We start from the raw sequence: 15,770 nt of genomic DNA, 5'->3' as shown, positions 1-15,770 counted from the left end.
TTTCCATAAAGTGCATCTCCTGAATTGGATTTGATTTTTATTTTAATTTTATCTTAAATTATCGAAGCTACAAAGTCGAAATTTGGTATAGGTGATTATAAGAATAATCTGAATGCGCTCTGAAAATGTCATTATGATCGCATGATTTACTTAGTCATAAAATGATTTTTATCAGCTTTCATTTTCTGAAATTGCTTTAGAATTTCTTAAAACTGTCTCCGGGGTAGCTCAAAGTCGAGCACATTCGACTGATTTCTTATTTGTTCTTGGTTTTTTCAAGTCGCCGTCGGGGGTTACACGTTCTGCTGTCGCTCGCGGTGACGAGACCAAACCAAGTTGTGAAATCATTTGTATTTCAACAAGCAAGAACAGCTACAACAACAACAGAAACAACAAGCGGAAGCAACAATAGCATTTCGAAAGCCGAAAAGCTCCAAAGAACTTAAAAGAATAATGTACTCGTCGCATACAAAATAAATAAATATGTACTTACATACATATTCGTATTGTATTTATTCGCCTCAGCTTTGGTGTTGGCTTCGTTTTTCAACTGTTGTTGTTTCATTATCAGCACAACGAAATTTCAGACAGACTTTATACAATTTCGTGTGCGATTCTGTCACCAAATGTAAGAACGTTTTCAACGATGTGTGACAAATCTTAAGTGCAAACTAGTCTCGCAATTGCAAAACAAAGATAACGACGAAGCTTTTAACAAGTCTCGCTTTTAACTGCAGTTAGCTAATATGTATATAGACCATTTGCCAATACAGCTAACGAGTTGTATATTAGTTATAGTTCGACTTTAAAACCGATGGTGAAATGCTTTTTTACTCTAGAAACTTTTAAATCATTACAGAGGAGTAATGGGTTTTTCCAAGATATTTAGTTTCATACATTTCTTTATACATATACAATGTTATATCATGTGCTAAAGTAGAAAAGGTTTAAGGCCTGTAATCTAATAACACGTAAGTGAGTTTATTATGTGATCCGAGATATAGTAAAATATGAAATGAGTCACAAATCTACAAATATTCCTTATCACATTTAAAAATGTTTAGAAAAATATTTCATAACACGAAACAAAAAGCATTTCTATAATAAGAAATGGTAAATTTTAATTGTCCAAGTCAAGAAATTTAAGAAAAATGTTCTCTTTCCGTTTACGATCTAAAATCATTTGAATTTTAAGTATATTTTGGTTCAAATGAGTTGTCTCATAAGTATTTGTATGTTTCAATTTGGTGTTAAAATGTTCTTTCTCTTTCTTTCCTCTGGCAACCCGAAGTTTGACCTGTCGTTTTTCCCCTGAATTTGCAACCTGTTTAGGCTCTTTTGTTTTGGTTGTGCCTACCCCTAGAGGCGAGTTGATTACATTAAAATTTCTCACGATCCCCGGTTTGCGGAGCATGTAACAGCTTACAAACTTACACACATAACTTGTTAGACATCATTACACTCGACACTCGATCTGTCGCCTTTCGGACCCGTCCCATCCCATCCCATCCCATTTACATTTCCATTTCCATATTAAAATAACAAATAGAGGAAAGCGTGAAATTGTACATAGTGTACCACTCATGGAGTTTGGCATCGCCCCCCTGTTGTTTCCCAAGGATTTCCTTACGAGACTGCAGACTGCCGCTGCTAAAGCCACCCCTAAAAGGGAAGGAAAGACACAAGGGGCAACAACCACTCGCCACTCGCTACTCGCCTGTCTACCTGATACAGACACAAAAACCAAATGATTGCTAATGCTATTCTCATTGTTATTGCTTAAGTTACGATTCATTACATGCCATAAAAGACAAACCCTGCACAAAGATGGCATACTTTCTTCGAGCCTAGAATGATTTCTCTCTCTCCCCCCCCTGCGCTCTGGCACTACTTACTCCCAAAGGATAAGCTAAATTTCATTACAAAAGGGACACGAGCACGTCAGGTTGTCAGAAAGAAAAATGTATTTGAAACTCTCGGCAACTATTTTAAGATTTTATTCCACTTCGAACTTACAATACTATTCTGGACATTTATTATGATTAGACTATGCTCTAAGGCACTACAAAAAGCCATTTCATGTAATAGTTTAAATGATTGTTATTCAGATATATCCTAGACTAACATGGTTTTGTGAGAGAAAAGGAAATGTATGGGATACCCTTTTTAAGATAATTCCAGAAAGTAATAGATACTCAGCAGAGTATTAATCCCTCTACAAATACGTTAAAGTTATGAAAGGGACTAAACAGGAAAGTAGCTTCCAGAAGTTAAGATCCTTTTTAAATACTTTCAAACAAATATGATACTGAGACGAGTCTACCATACAGGAAGTATCTGCAAACTATTCTAGAAGCATTTTAATGATTACTTTTCAAGGATTTGAACTCAGAGGCGAAAGAATGCAGCCAAGCGAATTTCATATCAAAAAATACTTCCCCCTCACAAAAGGTTCACGGCCCCCAAAGAAATTGAAATGGCGCGCAAGGGTTGCGGACACGGTGCGTTGGGGGTCAATGCACAAAAATGCGTAAAACGTGAACGTGAACGCGAAACGAAACGAAACTCAAGTGACTCGAGGGGGTAAAACTAGAAGAAGAAGAGCAGATGGGGAGATGGGAGATGGCAGGGAAAAGCTGGTCTGGGAATGGTCCATCGATTTTCGCGGCAAGAAATGCTGGCTCGAAGGTTTATTGACCTCACACGGACTTGAGATAGACTCGTGAGTGTTTGTGTGTGTGTGTGTATTTCGGGGGAGGCTGCCATTGCAGTTGTGGCTGTTGCTCTCGCTTGTGGCTTATTGTTGTTGTTCTTATTGTTGTCGGTCGGTCGGTCGTCTGGCAGCCCCCGAGGGTTGATTAGCAACGCCCAACGACAGCGTTGTTCCTGCTGCCGCCGCCGCCGACGCTGTTTGTTGTCCCCAACGTAAAACACCGCACTCAACACCCCTCGACGGCGACGTCGACGTCGTCTCTCTGTTGTCTGCCCTTCCGCTATTCGGTGGCATTAATATTATGGCTGACATGACTATTTATTTATTTGCAAGACACTTTCCCCCCACAAAATGTGCTGTTCAAATTTTTGGGGTGGCCAGACAGACGTCGTCTATGTCTGAGCCAAAAGTAGAAAGCATACAAGAAAATAATAAAAACGAAAAAGAATCAAATAATAATAAAAGCAAAAGCAAAAGGATCAAAGCCAACGTTTTTGCCGTGTGCGCCGGCTGCGAAATATTTTTGTTCACAATGCACAGCACAGCAGAGCTGAGCACACAGCATTTCCACCCCGTGTGTATGCGAAAAAGCAATAGCAACATTGCACATCAGGAGCATGCAAGTGCAAAAGAGATGGCGTACACACAACATGTTGAAAACCGGCAGCTGTACAATGCGACGACGAGAGCGCACAAAGCACAAAGCAGAAAGCGAAACAAGGCAACACAAACAAAATGAAAAAAAAGTGAAACGAAGATGAAATGAAATGAAACCGCAGGACCAGGGCAGCTGTAGCTGAGCAGCAGGAGTAGAGTAGACCTTGTAGTCCTGGCAGAATACACAGCCTCGAGAAAATTTACGGGATATCTGTCCGTCGAGCATTCTCACTTGCTTACAAAATAGTTTATTGCAATTAGAAAGGAAATGCATCTTGTGGATGTTGTTGAAGTGCAGCAAATGAAATACACCAAATTTCATCAAGAAATTTTGTTGACGTGAGATATTCATTATTACAATTACAGCAATTTCAGAATGTACATAATTTTAGTATATTTATTGTCAGATCCAATAGTAATTTTAAAACAGTTATTTAAATGTTTATATGTTGGAAAGGTAATCAAAGTTTTAATTTTTATTAAGGAGTTTGGCTTAAAAACCACAATATACATATTTTATATATAAAATAAAAATGAATGCCCCCAACATTTTTAAAGTCAGTTTATTTCTGCCATTTTCAAAACAATATTACTTGTCTTCTCTGTATGCTATTTTCAGTCCTTACTTAAACGATGGAATAACAATTAAAAAAAACACTGCCACAAGACGTTAAAAACGGCAATAAGGAGTCATTACACTGATGTGTATAAGTGTGAGCATACAAATATGTATGTGTATTTGAATGTCTGTATGTCTCTGTCTGGCTGCCGATCATTCGTCGCCCAGCAACAGAGGGAGATGAAAAAAAAAACAGGATGCGACAGTGTTGCCAGATCTTCTTTTTTGCACAGACGGACGGCCCTCATTCACATTCGCATTGTCATTGTTGTTGTTGTTGCTGCTGCTGCTGTTATTTTTGCTGCATGTATGTATGAATGTGAGTGTTTGCCCCCCGTCATTTAGTTTTTATGGTGATTTTGGGAATTCGAAAAATGCTGCCTCCTGTCTGTGCACCGCTCTTCCACAGACGTTCGATGGTCTGCTCACGTTTGCTTCTTAATATAGACACATACATACAGACATACACACATCTCCATATATTCGCAGCAGCATCAGACGCAAGCTGCAAAGCTTAACTTGTACCAGGGCTGCAAATGCGATTTGTTTTTGCAATTCGACTACCGCCTTAACAAAGATCTAGTTCCATAGTTGTTCAAATGAACTTTGGCAGCAAGTGCATTTCGAAATCAGTTTGATAACGGATAATTCGCTCATGCAGTTCTCCGAAAACACAGACAAAAATAACCCAACATTGATTTGTGTTGACAAATAAGAATATGATATGTATGTATGTACGTATGTATGCCAGCCGATCAAATGGCGTATGTGCACAATAAACAAATACGTAGAATAATAAAAATAAATGGTGCAATGCAATGCAGTGCAAGATAGTGTAATATAGATGCATTTCGAACAAAATTTTCCAATTCGTTCATAAACATTAATGTTCAACAGCTGCCGAGCATGATCAAACAATTTCTACATATGTATGTACTTTTATGTATGTATGTACATATGTATGTGCTACATTTACATTACATTGTACATAAATGCAAATGCACCCTTTTGCATGATTGCCTAAATGTGGGGGAAACAAAATGAGAAATGAAACGTGTAAAACAAATTGCAAGGGGAACTGCATAGGGTTGAACTGGCAAATGAAACAGCACCAAATGCAGTAACAACAAAGACAACAAGAGCAGCGCTTACAGCAGAAGAAGCAGAAAAACTCCAACCATTACAACACATGCTTGCAGTGTGGGTGTGTGTCTGTGTGGAGGCCTCGGGGACGTGGGAAACGTTTTGAGATAGCGGAACACGCTTTGGCGTTAGTCACCACCAAGCAAAGAGGCAGCAGACAGGCTGCCTTTAACAAACAACAGATGTGAGTGACGCCGACGGCGCTGCCGCTGCCGCTGCCGCCATCAAACAAATGAACCGCGAGCGTCGCTTTATGCTAGAACATGTAAAGAGAGTAAGAGAGAGGTGTAGACCGTGGGGGAAGGGAGCGGCACACGGGGGAAGCATAATACACTGAGCAATACCTAAAGTAATAATGTATGCACACACAGACATAGCGTATGTACATGTAGTAAAGTAAACAACAACAAAAAAGCTTAAAAAAGAACGGCGAACTGGTCTGCTAGCATACACACACATGCAGGCGCACGTATGCAAACTTGTATTTGTATTGCATGTACATACGCTTCCGCCTTTGCGCACGCTTGTTGCCAGCCTGCTGCCGCTGTCTCTGTGTGTGTGTGCATGAATTTGCATAATTTGGATTTGTGTTTATACAAATACATGCAAACAGTCCGCTGCCTGTATACAAATTGATATGTATTCACTTAATAAATATTGGCATATTTTTTTTTAGTTCATAAAATTGCAATAAATTATGTGTACAAAAAATAGTTGCTTATTTTTCTTTAATTTCAATTTTTTGCTGTTTCTGCACAAACCTGTATTCCAATTTGTTGTTGCTGTTGGCTCGGCTGCAGTTGATTTTTGCCAGTTGCTTTATTCCTGTCCTCTGCATTGACGCACATAAAACGAAATGTGTTGCAAAAACACAAAACGTATTGTTGCTTTTGTTTTGTTTTTTTTTTGTTTATAGAGCAATGTGCCGCTGTCACCCGATTTTCACGTTAAATGCATTTGCATTGCACAAACTTTTGCTGTTTGCTGTTGCAATTTTACTTTGCGTTACGTTGTTGTTGTCGTTGTTCTGCTGCTTCTTTTTGCCGCCTTTTCTGCTGTATAAGACTTTTTTGCGCTGGTTTCAAACACACGCACACATTCATATGCACATATATGTATATGGAACACTAACAAAAGAATCGCGGTGCTTTTTTATATATTTTATTTTTTGCTTATGTTGCTGCTTTTTTGTGAGACTGAGCAACGTGTGATATTAAAACACTAGAAGTATTATGAAATTTCTGGTGTGCTCGAAATTAATTAGCAATTGCACTATTAACGTAAAAATTAAACCAACACCAAGCAAAACTTCGGCTTTTCGAAGTGTTCTCGTCTGTCAGTCCAGAGTGACCGAAGTTCAATACACAAAAAATAAGTCAACGTTTTCTAACATCCTACTTTGCCGGCCACCCTGCAAGTTGGTATTTTCCGTTATTTTGTTTAATCAAATTTAATGAGAATGGGCGATAGGAATATATGTACTTCCAAAACATAATTAATTTTGTTTAAGCAAAAGAAGTATTTGAAAGAATAGATTCTTTATTTTATATTTACGGTGCTTCTCGAGTGACATGCTATGTATGCGCTTAACAAATATTTTTAACAGTTAGGAATGTATATATTGGGAAAATACCAGCAAAATGAGTATGAGTATCGCATCGCACCAAACAGCGACTATCGCTGCAACAGAGTTGCCAACCATCCACAAAACGTTGCTTTTATATTGTGCACGTTTTTGACCAAACAAGTTTGTTTACGATTTCAACAAGTTTAGAGCAATAATGGGCGCTTTGGCAGAGGTGAATAATGCATTTAGTGACAAGTGAATGACAATTAAAGTGTATTAATTTAGTTGGCAGGTGATGAGAAGAACGGCGATGGCTCCCGCACTTTTGTGTTCATGAACGAAAGTCACACGCTGGGCAACGCATTGAAGACGATAATCGCGCGCTACCCGGAGGTGGATTTCTGTGGCTACACGATACCGCATCCCACCGAGCAGAAGCTGCATTTTCGCATACAATCGCATCGCGAGCGTGCTATAGATTTGCTGAAGCGAGGACTGGAAGATTTGGAGGCGTTATGTGATCATACAATAGAAACGTTTGAGAAGGAGATAAATAGCTTTAATGCAAAGGATGTGGAGATTAATTAATACACAAATACACTATACAATAACTAGACGACGCTGCGCGCCTTCTTGGGATCATAGTTGGGTTTGCGCAAATGATGATAATTGGGCAGAACTTTACGCAAAAAGTCAATTTGGAGTGTCTGTGAACCTTGTTTATCAATTGCTTCCCGTTGCAGCGCCTGCTGTCCATAAACAATTGTATTCTCCGGCAACAATTGCACAGTGCGCATTCGAATCCCGGCGCCAATCACGCAACCGCTGGATACTGTCACACCTTTGCCCACAAAACTTTTGCTCTCGAAGACATTCTTGTCGCCAATGCGCGCTGCTTTAACCGTGCACCCGACCTCGAAGACATTGTGACTGCCAATACTCAGTATGTTGTTGGCGTCCCAGCTGGCACCTTCGGCTAATTCATGTGCAATTGTTGCGTACTCCTCGATGATGCAGTTTTCGCCAAATATTATGGGTCCCGCTTCAGCGATGACTGTTGCACTGGGATGGACGACGCAGCCAGTGGAAAAGGTGATGTCACCGGTTAGTGTGCTTTCATCGCACACCACTGACTTGGGCAGGATTTTAATGCTATATGGAAGAGTTCGAAGATGTTAAGACTTGCAGTTGTTTACTTTCAGGCACAAAACTTATTTACTTGTTTTCTACAGGCATTTTTATTTTCAGCTGTTTCAATTGGATGATGAGGAGCAACTTTGATGGCACTACCGATTAATCGATATTTATTAAGTGTTTTGATCATCGATGCTTACCACTTTTATATATGGTCACACAGCGGGTTGATTCGGTTCAATTACGATATTCAACAAGTTTTCTATTGCAATTATATATTTTTGTATTTAATTTTCTATCAATAAAAAAGGACCATCATTAAACAAATTAGAATAAATTAATACAAAATACAAATAAATATTTGTAAGTTACATATTCAGCATTGAATAATAATAATATCTACAATTCGGTCATAAGTAAACGATCAATATTTTTTTTTTTTTGTAGTAGTTTTAGTAAATTTTTAAATTGTTCAAGTTGCGTTGTGAATGCCAAATGAACCAGTGCTCGTTTATTTAGTCGAGAACTTAGTTCTCATGTGCGGCAAATTTAGCATTGCAGCCCTGGTTCGGTCGCGAAGCTGATGCAATTTGATTGCAGCTTTTAAGCAGACACAGTCTACGTTTATTTACTTAAGACAGTAAGCGGAAGCATTTAGTATTCAAAATGCCTACAGAACAGTTGGCTGAGCTAACAATTGGTGAGTTTTACAAATATTTCGTGTTGAAAAGTGATAAAATTGTGCTTTTACTTGAAATGCCGCTGTCCACGTTGGCCATGTGTCACTGAAGCACACATACACACAAATACATGCGCAAAAATATATTGTATACAGTGATGAACTTAATTATTGACTCGGCATGCACTCTCAACTTCATGATCGATTTTCTGTTATTGAAATGGTTAACTACGACTTTTTAAAATACTACATTTAGTAAATAACTGAATTACTTTAATTTCGTTCTTTTATCTTTGAAAATTAATTCTTTAAAATCAATGTTTTGCTTAACTCAATTATTGCCATATCTAGATATGAATATGGTGTACATAGTGGCTCACAAAATAAATGGCACAGCCGGCAAGTTAAGAGTTTATATGTTATTGGTAATATAATAGTAAAAACATTAAAAAACATGTTTTCTTATAGAATACCAACAAAATTCGTTTCTTATAAGTTTTGTTTTTAATATACAATTAATACATTGATTTCTTTTTAATTTATTATCATGTTCCTTTAACGAATTTATTTATCTAAAATTATCTTAACTCCCCAACTGAAATAATTATCATATTGAATAATTATTATCATATTATTCATTTTATTTAAGCAAATAGAATTGTAATTAATTCATTTTTTTTTTATAAGAAATTCTGTATAAATGGAATCATTTTTATTTATTTTTGAAAAGGTTATCTATATAATAATTTTAAAAAATAAAAAATTACTGATATATCAGAATTTGAATTATATGTATTCCCCATTTGAGAAATTAAATTAAAATGAATTAATTTATTTTCTTATAAGTTTGTCTTTAAATCTATAATTAATACATTAATTTCCTTTTAATTTAATATTTTATTCCTTTATTTATTTATTTGAAATGATCTTAACTCCACAACTATACTATTTATTAAAATATTGTGTATAAAAATGAAATTAAAATGCTTTTATTTTTTAACAGGTGCGCTTTTCACGTCGGAAAAGCGTGGCAGCGACGACTCCGGCGATGGCAGCGAGTTGAAGCCCTACAAGACGATTCTGCAGGCGATGCGTCATGCGGGCAAAGAACCCTTCCCCACAATCTATGTGGACAGCAAAGATCCCAAGGCCAGCGAGCTTTACGAGCCGGCAGCCAAATCTCAGCTGAAGAAGATACAAAAGCTGTTTGTGCGTGAGGGACACAAGAATGCCGAGAAGCAGCAACGCGAAGCGGAAGATGCAGAGAAGCGTCAACAGAATCTGGAGGAGGCGCGCAAAGTGAAGATCGCCGAGGATCCCAGCTGGCCAGTGGCAAAGCGCATTCGCATCCTCGAAGGTGCCGAGCATCGCAACACGCGTGTCAAGCTCTATGGTTGGGTGCATCGCTTGCGTCGTCAGGGCAAATCGCTGATCTTCATCACTCTTCGCGATGGCACCGGATTCTTGCAGTGTGTGCTCAATGATCTGTTGTGTCAGACCTACGAGGCGCTGACGCTGAGCACCGAGAGCACTGTGCTGCTCTATGGCACCTTAAAGCTGGTGCCTGAGGGCAAAACAGCTCCTGGTGGCCATGAATTGCATGTGGATTACTGGGAACTGATTGGTTTGGCGCCTCCAGGCGGTGCTGATGCCATTCTCAACGAGGAGGCGCAACCCGATGTACAGCTGGACAATAGGCACATCATGATTCGTGGCGAGAACACCTCAAAGGTGCTGAAGATGCGCTCGGTGGTCATGCAGGCATTCCGTGCCCATTATTTTGCGCGTGGCTACAATGAGGTCACTCCTCCAACCTTGGTGCAAACCCAAGTCGAGGGCGGTTCGACGCTGTTTAAGCTGCAATATTTCGGCGAGGAAGCGTATTTGACCCAGAGCTCGCAACTGTATCTGGAGACTTGTTTGCCGGCGCTGGGCGATGTCTTCACCATTGCGCAGAGCTATCGTGCAGAGCAGAGTCGCACTCGTCGCCATTTGGCCGAATACACGCACATTGAGGCCGAGTTTCCGTTTGTCACATTCGACGAATTGTTGGATCGTTTGGAGGATCTGGTCACCGATGTTGTGGATCGTGTGTTGAAGTCACCATACGGTTATCTGGTTGGCGAACTCAATCCCGACTTTAAGCCGCCCAAGAAGCCATTCAGACGCATGGCTTACACGGATGCCATCAAATGGCTGAAGGAGAACAATGTGACCAAGGATGATGGCACCTTCTACGAGTTTGGCGAGGATATTCCCGAGGCTCCCGAGCGCAAAATGACTGATACCATCAACGAACCAATTTTGCTGATTAAATTCCCAGCCGAGATTAAGTCCTTCTACATGTCACGCTGCGCCGAGGACAATCGCCTCACTGAGAGCGTGGATGTGCTGCTGCCAAATGTGGGCGAGATTGTGGGTGGCTCCATGAGGATCTTCGATAGCGCCGAGCTGCTGAAGGGCTACGAACGCGAGGGCATCGATCCCAAGCCCTACTATTGGTACACGGATCAACGCATCTATGGCACGATGCCACATGGCGGATACGGATTGGGCTTGGAGCGCTTCCTCTGCTGGCTGCTCAATCGCTATCACATTCGCGAGGTCTGCTTGTATCCACGTTTCCTCGACAGATGCAAGCCCTAAGCTGGAAAGCTTCTTTGTCTTTCCCCCTTTAAATGCGGCATTTAAAAAAGAAAATACTATGGCTTTGTTATCACTAATATTACATGTATGTAAACTCAAATAAACGCTTCAAGATTCTGGATCAATATTACAAATTGTACTGCATTTAAATTGCTATCCTCAATATAAATACATTTTAATCCTTTGGAGGCTACCACGAAAATAACTGTTTTGTTTATTCTATTAAATGGAAAATTAATTTCGATGAAAAGACAATTTCAAGAATTTCTATCTAGGACATTCCAAATTTAAACTTCGCGGGCCTAACAATTCGGGCTAGTTCTTTTTTTCTTGAGTTGGCAGGACTGTTGATGACATTTGGACCAAATTTTATGTGAATGTCATTATCAGTAATATATTAACGATTGTGTTTTCAAAACGACCTAGAGCGCATTTTTCGATTTTTACAATGTCTGATTTAATTGAGCAAAGAAGTGCTATCAAATTTTGTTTGCGGAATGAAATTTCGGCTGCGGAAACCTTGAGGATGTTGCGGAAGGCCTTTGGCGATTCTACCATGTCACAAAAAAATGTTTATAAGTGGTACAAAGACTTCAAAGAGGGTCGAGAGCGTGTTGATGACTTGGAGCGCTCCGGAGTCCGGACGACCATCGAAGTCAACAGATGACCAACACGTCAATGAAGTGGAGGAATTAGTGAGCAAAAATCCTCGGTTGACTGTTAGAGACCTTACTAAAAAGATCGGGATATCAGAAGGATCTGTGAAAATCATTTTGAAAGACCATTTGGGCATACGAAAAGTTAAATCTCGTTTGGTACCGAAAGTTCTCAATAAAAGCTGAATCGAAGAAAGCGCTGATGGCTATACCTCAAAAGGACTATTTGGCATGTTTCGAGGATTGAAAACATTGGCATAAGTGTATTTTATCGGGAGGGGATTACTTTAAATGGGATGCAATTGATTTAGAAGAATAAATAAAGATTTTTTATTCTACAAACAAATTCTCCTTTTACGCAATTTAGCAAACTAAATATTTGTATGTGTTAGCCTTGACCTTGCACTAGACACAGATTAGATTTGACTCAGGTATTATTTAATATTATTATTATAGTATTATAATATAAAAATAATAATTAGATTTTGATCATTTTATGGTTGCAATATAATCTTAGCTTGTCATATTGGTGAGCAGCTGCTCGATGTTTTTGTCGTCGAAGGACTCATTGGCGGTGCTTTCTTCCAGGTCCATGTCCTCATCCTCTGCATAGTACTCCTCCTCGCCTTCACCCTCTCCCTCCCCTTCAGCATCGACATCAGCTTGCGGCACTGCATCCACCTCCGCAGTGAGATGCTCCTTGCGATAGTGATTGCGGAGCAGTTCGCTGATGGTGGCGCAGACAACTTGTCGCACCTGCGAATCAAAGCTGGGAGGCAACCAGCCAGTGCGTTCATTGCACACGGCGCCAGTTAGTGGTGTGGGAATCTTCTCCAGCATTTCCTGTATTTTGGGCAGACGCACATCGCAATAGCGCAGCATGCACTGGCGTGAACGCGGCAGTTTGTGCTCCTCAAAATATGGATAATCAATGTTTTGTACGAGATCATTCTTGGAATCTTCTGCTGCGCCGCCAGTTAGCAACATCTTTTGTTTCGCGGACTTGCGGCAATAGACAAACTCAGACACACCGGAGCCGAAACGCAGGCGAAAATCAAAGGTCTGATAGTGACGACTCTTGAAATCCTTGCGCGGATCGTAGCCATAGCGTACATAGAGCGAGCGCCAAGGACCGTTGCTAAAGTAGAAGGCCAAAGAGGGTATGATGCACTTGAGTTTATCATTAGTCACCCCGGACTCGTAGAGCAGCGCTATTCTTGTCCAGACAGGACTCTCGGCGAATAGTTTCTTCACGCGCATAAATTGCTCATCGGAAACGTATTTGACCTTGAGGCGTTTGAGAATTTGAGCATCGGGCTGTGTGGGAAATGTGTCCTGCATGCTAAAGGGCACAATGTCGTGATTGTCATATGTGGTCTTGGCTACGACACCGAGCACTTCCTGTTGCCCATCGTCCGCCTCATCGATGCGAAAGTTGCCGCCATGCACGATGTCAACGCGTGCAAAGAGTTCCGGCAAACAAAGCAGCTGTGATTGCTTGCATCTAAGGAGGATTTGGTTTAATTAACAGTTTGAGTAATTGACCATGCTCAACACTCACTTGAAGAACTCCAAGTCGGTGACATCTTGTGGTTTCACTAGCGGCATCGCATAGCTTAGCTCTTCGGCAGCGAGTGCATCGTTGCTCTTGGGCTGATGCCACAGCGGCAAATACTGAAAGTCACAAAGTGCTGCCAAATAATAGTTAGTGTCTAAGCTTAATGCACAGAGTGAACTGTCCACTCACATTCAAAGGAGAAGCTGCGACTGCAGTAGCCCAGCAAGCGCACAAAATGCTGTGGCGGTCGCGTCTTGTCCCGTTTGTGGCGCCTCACTTTCACCGACAGCAGGACACCCGATTTATCGGTGCAGTCGCCAAAGGTGGGCTTGTTGTATGGATTATCTGGATGGAAGCGCAACTCCAAGCGCTTCTTCTCATCATTCAGCACCTGCAAGAGCAATGCAATTTACCAGCTGTTACAATTGCTTTACAAATATGCCTTCCACTTACCTTTGATATGTTTACAATGCCGCCAAGTGTTGCCTCCATTCGGTCAATGTTGACAACACGTCCGGGATATTCAATAAGTTCATATTCCTGGCCAAGTTTAAAGTTGAGTTGCCGCGACATGTTTTTGTTTACTAAATTACAAACATACGCACATGTAAACAGATGTGAAGCAGGGTTGCATTCCAACAATCGATATAACAATCGGTTTGGCGCAGTCAGCTGTTATATTCTTAAATTAATAATTTACTAGTTTATTTTCAATGTTGCAATAGTATTAATATCACTGTAAAACAAGAAAATGCTAAGTGGAGACTCTTTAAATTCATTGACATACGATTTGTTAACGAATAAGTTATCGAAGTTGCCAATAGCAAAAACTGCCCGTTAGGATTTAAAAATGCAAACAAACAAATCAATGCTGGACTGCAATTGGATGGCATTATCAACAATTATGTGCATATTAAACGTATTCTATTCGGTATATTAATAATTAATTTGAAGAAATACACTTAATAAATGCCAACGGCGTTAGAGAGCAATCGATTTATTAGCACATCATAAATACAATTATCGATAAAAAGAACAATGGCAGTTAATGCTCAAAAGTGTAAAAGAACTTAACAATTGTAAACTATTTTTTGCTGGCTTGTATTTTGGTGGCAATGTCGACAATCTTGTGCAGATTGGAGCTCAATGTCTTGATTTGATTCAATGTGGACGCATCCAGCTGCTGGAGCACCTCGCGCTTCACATCCACCAATTTCTGGGACTGCAATTTAAGGACGCCAGCCTTGGTGGGAATATGTACGTTGACACAGCGATCTGGAAAGCTAAATGGAAGGGATGACACATAAGAGGAGACAACTGTATATGGACAACTTACGTTTGCACAGCCAGTGGACTGCCGCCTGTGGAGAGCGCCACTTCGCCGGGTTTGGGCCAGCGGAGTAAGGTGACGGCTGGCAAATTGTCGTCGCGCTTAAGCATGGCACCCGCCCTGTCCACAGACTGCACTTGGTTGCGAGAAGTTTGTGGAGTGCGTAGACGTCCCCGGGAACAATTGGAGTGACTGCGTGGAGTTGGCGGAGGAGCTGGAGCTGCAAGAGATTATTCACTAAATTATTAAGCCAGGGCTGATAAAGATATATTCCTACATTTGAACTGCAAGTGCTCAAAGCGTTGCAACTGCAGCTTGTAAAGATCGCTCCATTTCATCTGCAGCATTTGCTGCGGCATGCGAGCCATCAACAGCTGCAATTGATTGTCCACCTGCTGCTTGCTGTGTTTGCCCAGCTCATCGATCTTCTGCAGCGCTGCGTCCAGCTTGACACCAGCGAGACGTTGACGCTCTGCGATTTCCGCCTCCAGACGCACCTGGTAGCGTGTACGTTTCTTAGGCACTTTGGTGCGTGGCATTTTTTTTTGCTCAACTGAACAAAATAATAGCCACGATATGGAATGAGAAATCTCAGCGCCAACTTTGAAAGCGATGTTGAAAACAGGATTACTACGTTTGAAGAACATTGTTGTAAATTTACTAAAGTAACTCCATTAAAAACCTTTTGAAATTATATTTAAAGTAACTATGTTTGACCATTATCATCAGTTTTAAATTAAATAATAGGTTCCAAAAGACTCCAACTAATTATAGAGGAATAAATTTAAATTGTATGCTATGGAGAAATACTAAAAGAATCATTTGATCTTTTAAAATAACTTCTTGAGAACTATGTATGAATGTTCCAGATCGAATCATCCTCGAAAGTGAAAATTTAATATACTATACGAATAAAAATAGTTCATTTAAAAGAATTTGAATATTTATAATCAATCCTTTCTTTTAGTATTTAATAATTCCCAATTTAAAACAATAATTTCTATGAAGTCCTTATAAATAAAATGTTGAAGTGTTTATTTGAACTAATCATTACTTGAAAAACATAGC

The 15,770-nt window shown here is 40.1% G+C and overlaps 6 protein-coding genes across 6 annotated transcripts in view; 2 read left to right on the top strand and 4 right to left on the bottom strand.

Moving 5' to 3' along the window:
- The window catches only part of LOC133835242 (brain tumor protein), a 36,889-nt gene extending 30,410 nt beyond the window's left edge, over window positions 1-6,479 (bottom strand). The window contains exon 1 of the mRNA XM_062265200.1: window positions 5,894-6,479. The gene's annotated coding sequence lies outside the window, so the exon portion shown is untranslated. The remainder of the gene's footprint in view (window positions 1-5,893) is intronic.
- Window positions 6,480-6,770: 291 nt separating this feature from the next.
- Window positions 6,771-7,315, top strand: LOC133835284 (probable DNA-directed RNA polymerases I and III subunit RPAC2). Its single transcript, XM_062265282.1, has 2 exons — window positions 6,771-6,931; window positions 6,985-7,315. The coding sequence occupies exons 1-2, from the start codon at window positions 6,914-6,916 to the stop codon at window positions 7,285-7,287; spliced, it is 321 nt and encodes a 106-aa protein (XP_062121266.1). The 5' UTR covers window positions 6,771-6,913; the 3' UTR covers window positions 7,288-7,315.
- On the bottom strand, window positions 7,237-8,047 carry LOC133835283 (dynactin subunit 6). Its single transcript, XM_062265281.1, has 2 exons — window positions 7,919-8,047; window positions 7,237-7,851 (listed from the first exon to the last, which is right to left on the bottom strand). Exons 1-2 carry the CDS (start codon window positions 7,933-7,935, stop codon window positions 7,311-7,313), a joined length of 558 nt encoding a protein of 185 aa, XP_062121265.1. The 5' UTR covers window positions 7,936-8,047; the 3' UTR covers window positions 7,237-7,310.
- Window positions 8,048-8,375: 328 nt separating this feature from the next.
- On the top strand, window positions 8,376-11,282 carry LOC133835249 (asparagine--tRNA ligase, cytoplasmic). Its single transcript, XM_062265219.1, has 2 exons — window positions 8,376-8,533; window positions 9,516-11,282. The coding sequence occupies exons 1-2, from the start codon at window positions 8,500-8,502 to the stop codon at window positions 11,156-11,158; spliced, it is 1,677 nt and encodes a 558-aa protein (XP_062121203.1). The 5' UTR covers window positions 8,376-8,499; the 3' UTR covers window positions 11,159-11,282.
- A 999-nt stretch (window positions 11,283-12,281) lies between these two features.
- On the bottom strand, window positions 12,282-14,093 carry LOC133835253 (general transcription factor 3C polypeptide 5). The gene is made up of 4 exons (XM_062265233.1): window positions 13,826-14,093; window positions 13,562-13,763; window positions 13,376-13,505; window positions 12,282-13,318 (listed from the first exon to the last, which is right to left on the bottom strand). The coding sequence occupies exons 1-4, from the start codon at window positions 13,943-13,945 to the stop codon at window positions 12,328-12,330; spliced, it is 1,443 nt and encodes a 480-aa protein (XP_062121217.1). The 5' UTR covers window positions 13,946-14,093; the 3' UTR covers window positions 12,282-12,327.
- A 260-nt stretch (window positions 14,094-14,353) lies between these two features.
- LOC133835278 (borealin) lies at window positions 14,354-15,316 on the bottom strand. Its single transcript, XM_062265276.1, has 3 exons — window positions 14,980-15,316; window positions 14,709-14,922; window positions 14,354-14,655 (listed from the first exon to the last, which is right to left on the bottom strand). Exons 1-3 carry the CDS (start codon window positions 15,239-15,241, stop codon window positions 14,457-14,459), a joined length of 675 nt encoding a protein of 224 aa, XP_062121260.1. The 5' UTR covers window positions 15,242-15,316; the 3' UTR covers window positions 14,354-14,456.
- Window positions 15,317-15,770: the final 454 nt, after the last annotated feature.

Source organism: Drosophila sulfurigaster, chromosome 2L (assembly GCF_023558435.1).
Source record: "Drosophila sulfurigaster albostrigata strain 15112-1811.04 chromosome 2L, ASM2355843v2, whole genome shotgun sequence".
Classification (NCBI taxonomy): domain Eukaryota; kingdom Metazoa; phylum Arthropoda; class Insecta; order Diptera; family Drosophilidae; genus Drosophila; species Drosophila sulfurigaster.
This window is presented reverse-complemented; position numbering and strand designations above follow the sequence as displayed.